The sequence below is a fragment of the Bos javanicus genome, chromosome 13 (genome assembly GCF_032452875.1).
Source record: "Bos javanicus breed banteng chromosome 13, ARS-OSU_banteng_1.0, whole genome shotgun sequence".
Classification (NCBI taxonomy): Eukaryota; Metazoa; Chordata; class Mammalia; order Artiodactyla; family Bovidae; genus Bos; species Bos javanicus.
The window spans coordinates 60567435-60583587 of record NC_083880.1 but is presented as its reverse complement, the minus strand read 5'-3'; the positions used below and the strand labels follow the sequence as shown (position 1 = coordinate 60583587).

The following is a 16153-nucleotide window of genomic DNA, read 5'->3' as shown; positions in this document are numbered from 1 at the left end:
TAGCCTAGAAGAATAAGAAATAGTCTGTGGGTGGAGGTCTCTTTGAAAGAAAGACCCAAACTAGTCAAATGGTATAACTGATTAAGCACTTTTAAAGCAGGACTTAATGGCAGAGGGAAGAACAGAAAGAGGCCAGCTGTGCTCAAGGTCAAACACCACCTCAGCCCTTGTGGGCCTTACTAGTGCCTACTATACTCACCACAGGGTCTTTTACAATGTCTGCCAGTGTGATGATGTTGGGACCGCCTCGCAAATTCTCCAAAATCTTTATTTCACGCTTGATTTTCTTCTTCTTTACTGGCTGAAAGGGTAAAAGTACATCATTAAAAACAATTATTTCAGGATATTTCAACGGGTAGTATAATACACAAATGGCTTGCTTATGAACTCCTTGAAGGAAGGAAATGTCTCAGACTCATCTCTGAATCCCCCTCTCCTAGTCCTGTGCCAGGTACTCTGCAGCTACTTAGCAATACTGAATTGAAAGAAAATAAAGATTTGTACTCCAAACACCTGAACTCTGCAGAATTAGCATTTAATTCTGATGATCATTCTTTATGTGTTAACATTAGAATGAAACACAGGGCTCTTTCCATTCCTTCCTCTTAAGTCTTATTAAACACCCTACAGAAATGAAGGAAATCAGGACCAGTAGCAAAGATGGCCAAACTATCTTTGTGTAGTATAACCTTTTCGGTTAAATGTGGGCCTGGGAGTCAGATTGCCTAATGTGACTCCTACTTTCATTACTTGCTAGCTGTGTGCTTATGAGCAAGTTATATAACCTTTCTAAACCTTTCAATTACAGGTAAAACAATCAATAAGAATACTTATAAAATTATTGCAAGACTCAAATGAGACATCTAAAAAGATCTCAGAATATGGCTGAGACATAATATCTGTTTAGCTTTATAATCAATGTATCTTTCATATTTCTTGGTCTTCACCCATCATTTCCACATCTGTTTTAGTACAGAAATTGCTTTCATTTTTCTGAGAAGGGCTGTGGTCCAAATGCACCTCCTCTACAAAGCCTTTTTTCTAAACAGTTAAAACAGTGCTGGTCCAAAGAAATACAATGCAAGCCACATGTGTATTTTATTTTTATTTTTCAATCTATTTTGGCCATGCCATGAGACTTGTAGGATCTTAGTTTCCTGACCAGGGAATGAACTCAGAGGTCATGGCAGTGAAAGGACAAAGTCTGAACCACTGGACTGCTAGGGATTTTCCCACATGTGTATTTAAAATATTCTAGCACCCACATTTAATATTTTAGGGCTAACAAAAAAAATATCCAAAATCTTATTTCAATATTTAAATCAATATAAAAAATTACTAATGAACCATTTTATATTCTTTTTTGGTACTAAGCCTTTAAAATTGCTGTATTTTATCCTTACAGCATATCTCAATTTGGATCAGCCATATTTCAAATGCTCAGTGTGACCTGTGTCTGCCACAATGGACCATGTGAGTCTTTCCCATCAGTTTTGGTCACCTAAGACTACTGACACACAGTATACACTTCTTAGAAATTATTGTAAACATGTAATATCTCTTCTTTAACAAGACTACTGGTTACTAAACTTTGATGATCAACCTGGAGTTTTTAACATACAAACTGTACAGACCCACTTAATCAGAATCTTGAGAACAGAGCTGGAGAGCTATTTTTAGACATTTCCCAGGTTGATGATTTAGGTCTAGGGACTACTAAACAATACTGCAGACTTTTTAAACCTTGAGTCCTAATCACATGGTACAGCAGAAAGGAGAAAGTTTTAGAAACAGACTGTCCTCAAAACCTGGCTTTGTAGCTGTGCAGCTTTGGGAAAGATACTTAAGTATTTCTGAACTTTACACCAGTCTTGCAGAATTGTGATGTCAATACCACAGCTAGAAAAGGGCCCAATTCGGGGACTTCTCTGGTAGTTCAATGGCAGAGAAGTCGCCTACCAATGCAGGGGACACAGGTTCAATCCCTTGCCTGGGGAGATTCCACATGCTGCAGAGCTACTGAGCATGCATGTCACAACTCCTGAAGCCCGTGTGCCCTAGAGCCCGTGCTCTGCAGCAAGATAAGCCACTGCACCACAACTAGAGAGTAACCCCCGGTTGCCATAATTAGACAAAGTCCATGCACACCAATGAGGACCTTGGGTGGACAAAAAGTAAAAAAAAAAGTCCAATGCAAAGTAGGCATTCAATAAATGAAAGCTATTTTATTAGACTAACCGTGAATTCCATTTTTAATTCAATCCATGGCCTCAGCCTTGCTTCTATTAGAATTCAGTACACTGGGTGGGAAGCTTAGCTAATTTTAAGTTTTCTTTTTGCTTCAACTATATCTTTCTCATCTGCTAGAGTATCTAGGAGATGTTTCTCCTCTCCAGGAAAGTCAAAGTGTTAGTTGCTCAGTTGTATCTGACTCTTTGCAACCCCATAGAGTGTAGCCTGCCAGGCTCCTCCATCCATGGCATTTTCCAGGCAAGAAAACTATAGAGTGGGTTGCCATTCCCTTCTCCAGGGGATCTTCCTGACTCAGGGACTGAATCCGGGTCTGCTGCATTGCAGGCAGAACGTGTACCATCTGAGCCACCAGGGAATCCCCTCTCTCCAGAAACTAATCCATTAATTTTTCTGTTTTCTACTACTTGCTATATCCCTACTGCTGGTTGATGGCAAATAGCTCCTGGTTTACAAATGTTTTTCCTATAGAATCCTTTAAAATCTATAAACTTACAAAAGCTAGTTTGTGATAAACCAGGCAAGTCACTTAAACCCTAATTTAATGTGATCAATGCAAATTTTATCTTAATAAATGGAAGGAGATTTAAATAAAAAAATCTTTCCAAACCACCCATCACTAAAGGCCATTAATGGCTCCCAACAACCTAGAAGAGACAAAAATTGTAATTTTTAGGCTGGAAGGGAATGCAGAGGTTATCTTTTCCAGGTCATCACTATTCTCCCTTTCCAAGTTTACTTCCTATGTAAACTTCCATATGAAACATTTCTCTCACTTATTTCTTCCTCTCTTATCTTGTGCATTCTAGATTATGCTTCCCTCCCACCCTCCCATGCACACCAATCCAAATCTTCCTCACTCAGGCCCTGAAAACAGTTTCAGAGACCTTTTCCCAAGCACCACCACTGTCTTCTACACCGTAAGACTCACTATTTGTGCCTTTCATATGACTCTAAATGATCTATCACCTCAGTCTATCATATACTTTTCTGTAGGAGTATCATTTTATAATTACATACAACTTCGGTCTCCAAAGTATATATCTATATACAATTTTGTGCTTGATCCTAATAACTCTGAGAAAAACAGGTAAAGCCAGACTATCTCATTTTCACAGATAAACATGTCTTAAAAAAACAAGTACCGTGGCTAATCACTTTTAAAGTGGGATTAGAATCTAGAAGTCCGGATTTCAGCCTAGTTCTCTTTGTACACACAGTAAGATATAAATACTTAAACTCTCTGGTTCCAGAAAGGTATACCAAAACACCCCAGAAAATTCATAAGTGCTCTGTGGGCTTTTTAATTTTTGAGGGAAGCACCAGTTACTACTTGTGGTCTGCCAGTCACTGAGCACACTACCACAGCTTGAGGTAGTTCAGCTTCAAAATTACACTGCACTACATTCTCTTTGATGGCATATCTTTGTGAAGCTGGGTTTTCAGCAGCTGCTGTGACAAAAAGTATTATGCAAAAACCAGTGTGGAACAGGAAATGAGGCTACCGATGTCCAGTGTGATTCCACCATATGAGAAGCTGTGTAGCAACGAATAGGTATACATATCCCAATAGTAATTAATTATGGTGACAGAAGAATACAACAAAATTACTCTTCTCTTTAACTTCATATGTATAGTTTTTTAAAAGGCTGCCAAGTTGAAACAGAAATACTATTTTTAGTTATTTGAACTTCACTTAAGAAACAAACCTGTTTCATTTGGCTTAGGGGCATCATCAAAGTTACTGAAGCAATATGGGTGCTATAAATTGAGAACGTCTGGGGCCCTCTGCTTCTCGTGTCAATTATGGAGGCGCTTCTGTGGTAAGGGACTGTATGCTGAGTTCCTGGCATGTGAGAACGTCTGGGGCCCTCTGCTTCTCGTGTCAATTATGGAGGAGCTTCTGTGGTAAGGGACCGTATGCTGAGTTCCTGGTATGTGGCAGTGCACAGCACAGTTATAACTAAAGCAATCTGCACGCCAGTAGCCCACAGGCCAATGTGGCCTGTAGAGTGTTCTTCTATCTGACTTGAGTCAAAAAACTGCTCTTGCTTCAGTTTCCTGATTTGTCAAATGAAGATAATCTCTTCTATCAACTTCAAAGGAACAGTAAAATAAAGGCATTAAAAGCACTAGAAAAATACCTTCAAATGCTACTTAAAACCTCTGAATTACAATCTTTTTGTACTTACCTTGAGAATTTTAACAACAACTTTTTCATTATTTGTGATGTTGATGGCTTCAAATACTTCACTGTATTTACCCCGACCTAATTTTCTAACCAGCTGGTAGTCATCTTGATTTCTGGGAACAAAAAGAATCAAAGTTACAGTGATTTACAAAGTTCAAATTATCAAGTACTATTTCAATTTACAAAACTGTCAAGTGTCAGTCGCTCAGTTGAGTACGACTCTTTGCGACCCCATGGATTACAGCTGCATGGATTATAGGCTCCTCTTTCCATGGGATTTCCCAGACAAGAATACTGAAGTGGGTAGCCCTTCCCTTCTCCAGGGGATCTTCTCCACCCAGGGATCAAATCCCAGCCTCCCACGTTGCAGGCAGATTCTTTATCATCTGAGCCACCAGAGAAGTCCATACAAAACTATACCCAGTAGAGTAAAAGAAATAAGACTATTTCAAATAATTCCTTAATTGTTTCTTTGTATTTTGTACGTTGGCCAATTAAAAATGTGTCTTCCAAATCCCAGAATTAAAAAATTAAAGTCTTTCAGTTATTCTTTCAAATCCCAAGCTGTTTATATTTCTACTGACATACCACACATAGATAGCTCGTATTGGGGTTTGTTATGTATGTTTATCTCCAACAACAGACAGCTTTCCCCTTGGAAAATAATTTTTATTATATTCCTGCCCCCCACAGCCTTGCCCACTGGTGGCATCTAGCAAGAAGTCAACATGTGCTGTAAGTTCAGCCACACTTTGGGAGTTGCTGACTTTTAATGGGTCTCTTTGCAGATAAGCGGCTTTCAAACATATAGGTCTGACCGCCAACTTGTTCTCCAAGGCTCTGAGGACAGTGCATGTACTGGAGTTTGCAAACCACATTACAGAACACGAGTCAGAGTCTGGTGCTCCTCCCGCTACCTTCACCCACATTCCAAGACCACAAAGCAACATCTGAGGTGAAAAGGAATAAGGGAAAATGCCAACACTTTTTCTTTGTCTCTGCTTACAACTTAGAGGAGTTTGCTCTAAAGAATGACAGCCTTTTCAATAAGGCCTAAATGCTATTTACTCCTGCTGCAGACCCTTGAAAATCCAACATGTAAAAAATCCACCGTTCATTTTCCTCAAGCAACTATAAAGAAAGTGAATGAACAGAGAAGGCAAAAGGTACTACGGACAATGGACAATATAATAATCATCACAGGTCTAAGGAAGGAAGCTTAGTTCTGGTTGAGTTCTTTTCCTGTGGGAGGGCCCTAGATCAATGCAACCAAGCAAACAGCACTAAGCCAAAAACTCAAAAGGGTTGTTTAGTGTCATTTAAGCAGAACTAAGCACAATGCACTTAATTTGAAGACAGTGGCTGAAATTTCTGCAGTAAAACTCAGATATTCCTAGAGTCCAAAGCATGTGATATAAAGGAAAATTAAGATTATCAGTAACACTTATTGGCACTGTACCACAGTTCTTGATGGCATCTTTGAAGCACACTGTGCTTCCTTGTGCAGAGGCAATATACCTACTGTTAAGAATTACGGCCATCATCATATTCATCATCAGGATTAAAATGATAATTTTAATGACCTATGATAATTTTTGAAGACTGTCTGTAAACACTCACATGCTATGAAAATCACATGTGGACAAATATAAAATATAACATATAGGAGCTGCAGCTTTACTGAGTTTTCAAATTGCTATCTTTTGTATTTGAATATCAAAATAATTTTATCACAAAACATACAACCCGATCAGTTTTAGTAAGTACATACTATGCTGGGACAAGATATGCAAAAATCCAGATGAGACTGCACAGAGGATTAGAAGGGCAAATATAGCTGTTCAGGCAGACTGAAACTGTTCAGAATGGAAAAGGGGCTGAATTCCATGTTACACATGGCTAGTCTCATGATAAGGGCAAATGTTTTAAGATTTTAATTTTGCTTCTCATCAGAAAGAGGACACCTTTCTGGAGAACTGTTTTATCCATCAGTATCATCATGGGACAACATTCTCTGACCTCAAAAATTCTTTTATGTAAGAGTCTAGTATTTTCAAACTCTCTCAAGTATTAATTCTCATCTAACTGCAAAGCCTTTAGCTGAGCAAGCTAATAGGTAACTTTGTTACCAGCTTTATATATATATCAGAGAAAAAAATAATAAAAGATTGATTTTAATTGATAATAAAATGATTTTTAAATGATAACCCATCAAAACTTTAATTTGCCAAAGCCAATAACCTGTTTCTTTATTGCAGAAGAAACCAAAAACTGGGTTCAATCTTGAGGTTTATAAATGCAGTCAGGGAATTTCTGACGTAAATTACTCAACAAATTCACCACAGTCAGCCCTTTGGATGAGTACAGTGAAGTGAATGGAAATTATTACCCCCATTCCACCACATGTGACTCGTAATCCCAGTACTCTCGGGGTCTGTGTGTATTAACATCTGTGTAAACTCTGGCTCTGCTTGGCACGGGTCCCGACATGTCAGACAGGTTGGCGGACAAAGCTGGACTTGGTATCTGGAGAGCTGGTAGTCACTGTGTTGAGAGGCAGCTGGGGAGTAAGACCTTGTTTCAGACCTGTTTTCTTCAAAACTGCAGAAACAAAACACATAAATGCCAAGGAACCATTTTTGAAAAGCATATGGGAAGAAAAAAAGTCATCTTACAGTAATGGTCTCAAGTATACCTCAGACTCTCTACTGGTTAACCAATGAATGTATCCCAACTGTGCCAATCAGTATTTCCTAAAACATGGGGAAAAAGTAAAACAACAGAACTCTAAGAAACATATCTAAGCCTATACTGGCCCTGATCCTATCCTACAAAGTAGCCTGTTACCTCCTCATCAAAAGCTTGGATGCTCTTGCAGTCTGAAAGCGAAGAATGGCATTGAGGTTACACCCATCACCATTGCTACTATTTACACATTCTACAAAAAGCTTTCAGCAGTTTTCTACAGCTCAAAGAGGGGTGCTAAACGGCTCTAGAATGGTGGCAAAGTTGAGTATAAACCTTAGTCTTACTCTAATATTTGATGAAACCAGGAAGGGAATAAACACTTGCTCTCATACATCAAAGTTCAATGTTATTTTATTATTTGGGGAACCTTATGTAATAATCGATAGGCTGGTGATCATCATTTGAGAAAAACACTTCATTAAAAAAACATTAATTTTCTCCTGATTTATTTAATATATGAGCAAGCTTAATACAAATTGGTAATATATATTGGCTGAACTAACGCAAAATTTTATACCCAGGAAAAGCTGGTGAAATTTCAGAAACGTGCTTTCTACCAAACCAGTAAAAAATGAAGTCTCCTTCATCACCAACCACTCCAATCCAGTTATCTCCATTCTCTAAGAGTCCTATAGTGTTTCTTGATTCCCTTAACTCTGCATTTAACTACAAATGTATTGAGGGAACTCCCCTCTGTTTGTTTGATGGGACACTGTCCAATGCATAAATCTGAATAAACACAATCATATTTTTAAAAAATGTAATGAGTCTCTAGGCCGTGCATATTTTGGCCTAGACTGTGTAACCTCAATCTAATTACAAGGAAAACACAAACAGAAAATGAGGAAGCTTCTATTAAGAAAAGTCAGGAGTGGGGAATAATATACTGTGCTCTCCAAAAATGTAAATATTATAAAAGATAAAGGAACCTAGATAGCATATTCAAAAGCAGATACATTACTTTGCCAACAAAGGTACGTCTAGTCAAGGCTATGGTTTTTCCTGTGGTCATGTATGGATGTGAGAGTTGGACTGTGAAGAAAGCTGAGTGTCGAATTGATGCTTTTGAACTGTGGTGTTGGAGAAGACTCTTGAGAGTCCCTTGGACTGCAAGGAGATCCAACCAATCCATTCTAAAGGAGATCGGTCCTGGGTGTTCTTTGGAAGGAATGATGCTGGGGCTGAAGCTCCAGTACTTTGGCCACCTCATGTGAAGAGTTGACTCACTGGAAAAGACTCTGATGCTGGGAGGGATTGGGGGCAGGAGGAGAAGGGGAAGAGAGAGGATGAGATGGCTGGACTCACTGACTCAATGTACGTGAGTCTGAGTGAACTCCAGGAGTTGGTGAGGCCTGGCGTGCTGCGATTCATGGCGATTCATGGGATCACAAATAGTCGGACACGACTGAGAGATTGAACTGAACTGAACTGAACTGAACTGAAAGAGACATGGCAACTATATACAATGTCCTACCCTAGACTAGACTGTATCCTGTACTAGAGGGGGAGAAATGCTATAAAAAACAATACTATCAGGTCAAATGACAAAACTGGAATTTAGACAGTAGGTATGTACAAGAGTATACTTACACATGATAAAGCAAATGGGGTAACATGTTCTTTGTACTATTTTTATTTTGCTGAAACATGTTATTTTTAAAAACTATTGTAAAATATATATAAAATTTACCAACTTAAACATTTTTAAGCATACAGTTAAAAGGCATTAAGTACTTCCAAATTCTTGTCCAATCATCACATCCATCCATCCTCAGAAATTTTCACCATGCCAAACTGAAATTCCATACTCATTAAACACCGACTCCCTCGTCCCCGCGCTCCTAATAACCACCATTCTATTCTCGGTCTGACTACTCTAGGTAACTTATACAACTGGAATTGTAGACTACTTGTCCTTTTACATTTGGCTCATTTTTTTCATTTAGCAAGTTCATCCATGTTGTAGCATATGCCAGAATTTCCTTCCTCTTTAAGGCTGAATATCTCCATTGTACGTATATTTTTGTCTATCCATTGATTCATCAATAGACACCTGAGTTGTTTCTACCTTTAGGCTATTGTGCATAATGCTGCTAGAAAAAGTGATGTACAAATATCTTCTGGAGTTTCTGCTTTCAATTCTTCCGGGTGGAATTGTGGATCATATGGCAATGCTACCTTTAATGTCTTGAGGAACCAGCACACTCTTTTCCACAGTGGCTGCATCATTTTATATTCCCAACAGCAATGCACAAAGATTCCAATTTCTCCACATCCTCTCCAAGTAATAGCTTTTTAAAAAAAATAGCAGCCATCTTAACAGGTATAAAGTAGTATCTCATTGTAATTTTGACTGGTACTTTCCTAACGATTAGTGATACTGAGCACTTTTTCAAGTGTTTATCGGCCATTTATCTTATTCAGAGATGACTATGCAAGTATTTTAACTGTTTTTTCTTTGGCGGTTGGGGGGGGGGTTAAGCTGCAGATGGTGACTGCAGCCATGAAATTAAAAGATGCTTACTCCCTGGAAGAAAAGTTATGACCAACCTAGATAGCATATTGAAAAGCAGAGACATTACTTTGCCAACAAAGGTCCGTCTAGTCAAGGCTATGGTTTTTCCTGTGGTCATGTATGGATGTGAGAGTTGGACTGTGAAGAAAGCTGAGTGCCGAATTGATGCTTTTGAACTGTGGTGTTGGAGAAGACTCTTGAGAGTCCCTTGGACTCCAAGGAGATCCAACCAGTCCATTCTGAAGGAGATCAGCCCTGGGATTTCTTTGGAAGGAATGATGCTAAAGCTGAAACTCCAGTACTTTGGCCACTTCATGTGAAGAGCTGACTCATTGGAGAAGACTCTGATGCTGGGAGGGATTGGGGGCAGGAGGAGAAGGGGACGACAGAGGATGAGGTGGCTCGATGGCATCACTGACTCGATGGATGTGAGTCTGAGTGAACTCCGGGAGTTGGTGATAGACAGGGAGGCCTGGCGTGCTGCGATTCATGGGGTCGTAAAGAGTCGGACACGACTGAGCGACTGAACTGAACTGAAGCTGCAGAAGTTCCTTATATATTTTGGACATTAATCCCTTATCAGATATATTATTTGCAAATATTTTCTCACGTTCTGTGATTTGTCTCTTTTTAAAAAAAATAATTTTATTTACTTGTTTTTTGGCCGTGATGGGTCCCGGTTGCTGTGTGGGCTTTTCTCTAGTTGCGGAGAGCAGGGGCTACTCTCTAGTTCAGTCCACGGGTTTCTCAGTGCAGTGGCTTCTCCTGTTGCGGAGCATCGGCTCTAGAGCACAGGCTCAGTGGTTGTGGCTTATGGGCTTAGTAGCTCCGTGGCAAGTGGGATCTTCCCAGACCACGGATCGAACCTGCATCTCCTGGGTTGCAGGTGGGTTCTTTACCACTGAGCCATCAAAGAAGCCCTGCGGTTTGTGTTTGTAAGCTGCTGATTGTATTCTTTGATGCACAAAACTTTCAAATTTTGATGAAGTCTAATCTGTCTCTTCTGTCTTGTCTGTGCTTTTGATGTCCTATCCGTACTATTTTTATTTTGGTCTCATGTAAATTTGAAGTTACTTCCAAATAAAAAGTTTTTAAACAACGAGTATTAGAAAGCTGAGGCTCATTTACCTCAGAGGAAAATTTGCCTACAATCACATAGCTACTTAATAGCAGAATAAGGACCAGAAACCCAACTTCTGTTTCTTGTGACAGTAACTTGTTTTTGCCAAGTAATCATAAACTAGTTAGATAACAAAAGCTAACATCTACAGGCATTCATTATGTGCTTTGTGTGAATATTTCATAATCCTTACCACATGAGGAAATGGTAAGGAAAGGTTACTATTATTTCCAATTTACAGGATGAGGAAAATAGTGAAGAAAAGATTAAAGTAACTTGCCAAAGGACACACAGTTAGAAGGAGCTGACAATGTTCAACCAGACTACACATCAAGAGATAACTATTTACCTCTCAGGTTTGTGGTGATGATTCAGTAAGTTAATAAAGTGTGTAGAATTCTGCCTACTTGAGAACTCATTTACAGCAATCTGCACGTTCTCTCCACTTTGTATTTAAGTTGGAGCTTAGCTATTACACCAAAAGAGAAACCAGTGTTGTCTCCTTATACCTAGTTTCAGTGGCTTAAGGCTTTAGAGGAAGAGCATGAGAGACCAGAGCAAGGGTTAACGATATACTCCAGAAGTGTAGCAAACAGTGATACTCCCACTCCCCTCACAATACCTGAGGCCAAAAGATCCATTTGTCTACTTATGGATTCCCCCATTCATAAAACCCAATATAACCACCTCTGCTGACCTCTGCTGTCCCTTAAGTATACAATTTATATGGCCAGAAATTACAACAACATGGTTCAGATAGTTATTAAGAAGAGGACCAAAACTGCCTTTAAAATATTTCCAAATTATTTCTTTGGTTTTATAAAACAACCTGAGTGATAATAACCTAATTTATCTTTATCTAATATCGATTAATTATAAACAGACACATATACCCCAAACAAGCAAAAAACCAGAAAGCAGACACTTTTAACTTTCCTTTTTCCCAAAGAAACAAGGTCATTTGTGCTTTAGGGCTGTTGGTTTCTTGGTGATTTATTATCCCTGCACTAAAAACAGCAAAAGACACTAGGGAGATGAGTAAAGGTGTGTGTATATGCACAAACAGCCAAAACAGTAGAGACAACAGCATTAAGCCAGGAGAAATACTGTCCTGGGAATTTATAAATTATAATGATATTAGATACTTTTAAATTCTTACCTTCTTCTCTGCAACAGTATCTTCCTCTTCAGTTTCTATACTGCTTTAAAATTTATTCTTTCTGTTGATATTCTATACCTATAACACGACCTTTAACTGTGGGTCTCAAAGCTCTTCCCCTATGAACTTAACAAGTTTACAAAATCAGCACAAATTTAATAACTGGGATTAGATGCAATAGGGTGATGAAATGAGTAGTCAAGTCCTAGGTTCAAATCCCTAATTGACTGCAGGACCTCTACTGGGCTTCTTCCAGCTTTGATTCATCACTTATAAAACTTGTCTAATTGCACTTACTCAAGTGAGATATTCTTCTAAAAAGGGCTCAGAAACACCAAATACAATGTAAATTAACATTAAATGCTTACTATACCATTGTTGTGAAAACTAATAAGCAGAAGCCTGGCCTTTAAAGGCTGTGCTCTTCAATTTTAGTTTTCTTCACTTCATTTACAAAAATTATAGGAGTTGAGGTTAACTCCCAGCCTCTGAGAGCCAACTTATGGGTGGACACGCCATTACAAAATGAGACTCATTTCTCCATGGAAATCATCTGACTCAAGTGGAAAATATTCCCGAACTCCTTTAATAGACCAAATATCAATCACACTCTAACCACCAAGTCTTCGGCTCTCATACAGCCTTGGTATTCTCTGAGAAGAGCAGAGCAAGACTATTCACTAATGAAACTCCTGAGATCCTCAAATACCTGCTTAACTGACATTTGCAGCTTTGTGCCTCATCAACAGGGACCTAATTTATGAACAGGGGGATTTGATCCTCCACTGGGAGGACAAATGGTTGTTTTGCAGCAACTCAAAGCAGTACTTTACTTTATTGTCATGCATACCAAGTAATCTGCTTAGAGTAAGAGTCATTCACATGAATTTCAAATAGCTGGCCTTCGTTAATTATGTGGGGAGAAGAAAATGGGTGTGTGTGCATGTGTATATTTCTGAACTACATAGCCCAGCAACTTCAGATAAGTAAAATGGTACAAGGAGGGGTGAGGGAGGGTGATGGAACAGAGTAAAGAGGGGATGTGAAGATAGAAAAAAGATGATAAAAATTATTCTAACTCAGAAATACTACTTCACTTGCACCTCTATAAATATGTATGGATATTCACATGCTCTATACAGTCAGCAAAACAAGACCTGGAGCTGACGTAGCTCATATCATGAACTCCTTATCGCAAAATTCAGGTGTAAATTCAAGAAAGCAGGGAAAACCACTAAGTCATTCAGCTATGACTTAAGTCAAATCTCTTATGATTATACAGTGGAGGGGATGAACAGATTCAAGAGATTAGAACTGGTAGACAGAGTGCCTGGAGACCTATGGACAGAGATCCATATTACTATACAGGGGGTGGTGGCCAAAACCATCCCAAAGAAAAAGAAAGGTAAAAAGGCAAAATGGTTGTCTGAGGAGGCCTTACAAATAGCTGAGAAAAGAAGTGAAAGGCAAAGGAGAAATGGAAAGATAAATTCAACTGAATGCAGAGTTTCAAAGAAGAGCAAGGAGAGATAAGACAGCCTTCTTAAGTGAACAGTGCAAAGAATTAGAGGAAAACACAGAATGGGAAAGACTAGAGATCTCTTCAAGAAACTTAGAGATACCAAGGGAACATTTCATGCAAAAATACACAGAAGAACTACACAAAAAAGGTCTTAATGACCTGGATAACCACAATGATGTGGTCACTCATCAGAACCGAGCATCTTGGAGAGTGAAGTCAAGTGAGCCTTAAAAAGCATTATTATGAATAAAGCTAGTGGAAGTGATGGAATTCCAGCTGAGCTATTTCAAACCCTAAAAGATGATACTGTTAAAGAACTGCACTCTATATGTCAGCAAACTTGGAAAACTCAGTAGTGGCCACAGGACTGCAAACGGTTAGTGTTTATTCCAATTCCAAAAAAAGGCAATGCCAAAGACTGTTCAAACTACTGTACAACTGTGGTCATTTCACATGCTAGTAAGGTAATGGTCAAAATCCTTCACGCTAGGCTTCAGCAGTACATGAACCGAAAACTTCCAGATGTAGAACCTAGATTTAGAAAGGGCAGAGAAACAAGAGATCAAACTGCCAAAATCTGTTGGATCACAGAAGAAGCAAGGGAATTCCAGATAAACATCTACTTCTGCTTCATTGACTACGATAAGGCCTTTGATTGTGTGAAAAATTCTTCAAGAGATGGGAATACCAGACCACCTTACTTGTCTCCTGAGAAACCTGTATGTAGGTCAGGAAGCAATGGTTAGAACCAGACATGGAACCACGGACTGGTTGAAAACTGGGAAAGGAGTATGTCAAGACTGTATACTGTCACACTGCTTATTTAATTTCTATGCAGAGTACATCATGCAAAATGCTGGGCTCAATTAATTCCAAGCTGGAATCAAAACTGCCACGAGAAATAGCATCCTCAGATATGCAGAAAATATCACTCTAATGGCAGAAAGTGAAGAAGAACTAAATAGCCTCTAAATGAAGGTGGAAGAAGAGAGTGAAAAAGCTGGCTTAACATACAAAAAACTAAGATTATGGCATCTAGTCCTAACACTTTACAGCAAATAGATGGGGAACAACTAGGAACTGTTTACAGATTTTATTTTCTTGGGCTCCAAAATCACTCGGGATGGTGACTGCAGTCATGAAATTAAAAGACCCTTGTTCCCTGGAAGAAAAGCTCTGACAAACCTAGATAGCAAAAAGCAGAGATATCACTTTGCTGACAAAGGTCTGTCTAGTCAACGCTATGGTTTTTCCCGTAGTCATGTATGGATGTGAGAGTTGGGCCACAGAGAAGCATGAGCGCTGAAGAACTGATGCTTTTGAACTGTGGTGGTGGAGAAGACTCCTGAGAGTCCCCTGTACAGCAAGGAGATCCAACCAGTCAATCCTAAGACTTCCCTGGTGATACAGGAGTTAAGAATCTGCCTTCCAATGCAGTGGATGTAGGTTCCATCCCTGGTCTGGGAAGATCCCACATTCTGTGGGGAACTAACCCTGTGTGCCATACCACAGATCCAGCAGAGCCAAAAATAAAATAAATAAAAATAACTAATTTAGGGTTAAAACAAACAAACAAAACCACCAGTCAATCCTAAAGGACATCAACTCTTGATTATTCACTGGGAGGACTGATGCTGAAGCTCCAATACCTTGACCACCTGATGCTGGGACTCATTGAAAAGACCTTGATACTGGGAAAAATTGAGGGCAAAAGGAGAAGAGGCAACAGAGGATAAGATGGTTGGATGGCATCACTAACTCTATGGACATGAGTATGAGCAAACTCTAGGAGACAGTGAAGGACAGGGATGCCTGGCATGCTCCAGTTCATGAGGTTGCAAAGAATTGGACACGACTTAGCAACTGAACTACATTTACATGCAGCCTAACAAGAAGGAAATACAGGGATGAGCTAAATCTCTCAACTACAGATTTGGTTCTTTCAGACATTCCTTCCTTTGTTCATCCCTTTAACTATATGAGCATCTTCTATGAAGAAGTACTGTGCTAGGCTGTGGGAATATAATAATGAGCAAGGCAGAAAAGGGTGAGATGAACATGCCTTTAAGATTTTACCTATAGATTAAGGACAATGGAAATTCATTGAAGAGTTTTACACAGACAAGTGACCTGTATGTACATTTTGAGTAAGTTTATTCTGGCTGGTGTGAGACAGGCAGAGAGAATACATTTGGGGAAACAGGAAAGTTATCAACAGTAGCCTATGTGACAGAGATGATGAAAGCCTGATCTATGGTGGTAGCAATGGAGATAAAAGAACTAATTAAGATGAACAAAATTTATCGTGTAAAATCAACAGCTCTGGGTGGACTGGATTAATGGTGTAAGGAGTGGAAGTGACTTTCAGATGTCTGGCTAAAGAGACTGTTGATGCCGTTCAGGGAGATAGAAAACATTCTGGAAGACAGCTCACAAGTCAGCTTTTGAACGTAAGGTTAGAATGGTTCTTTGACATGTTAAAAAGAGAACTGAACAGGCAATTAGGTATTACAAGTCTGGAGCTAAAAGTTTTCCAGCTTTAAAATATCTACCCCCCACCTCTCCCCTAGTATTCTATGTGGCAGGCATTTCTTTTCCTAATCTACAGGTAAGAAAACAGCCTAAGTAAATTCAGCAGCTTTACCAAG

At 39.2% G+C, this 16153-nt stretch overlaps 1 protein-coding gene across 2 annotated transcripts in view; it reads right to left on the bottom strand.

The window, feature by feature from the left end:
• The window catches only part of CSNK2A1 (casein kinase 2 alpha 1), a 57830-nt gene that overhangs the window by 18127 nt on the left and 23550 nt on the right, over positions 1–16153 (bottom strand). Inside the window, exons 2-4 of one of the 2 annotated variants that reach the window (XM_061437151.1) lie at positions 6831–7042; positions 4443–4554; positions 200–301 (exon numbers count right to left, since the gene is read on the bottom strand). In XM_061437151.1, coding sequence (XP_061293135.1) covers positions 200–301; positions 4443–4554; positions 6831–6931 — 315 coding nt within the window. In that variant the 5' untranslated portion in view covers positions 6932–7042. The remainder of the gene's footprint in view (positions 1–199; positions 302–4442; positions 4555–6830; positions 7043–16153) is intronic. The other variant, XM_061437152.1, reaches the window with a different exon arrangement.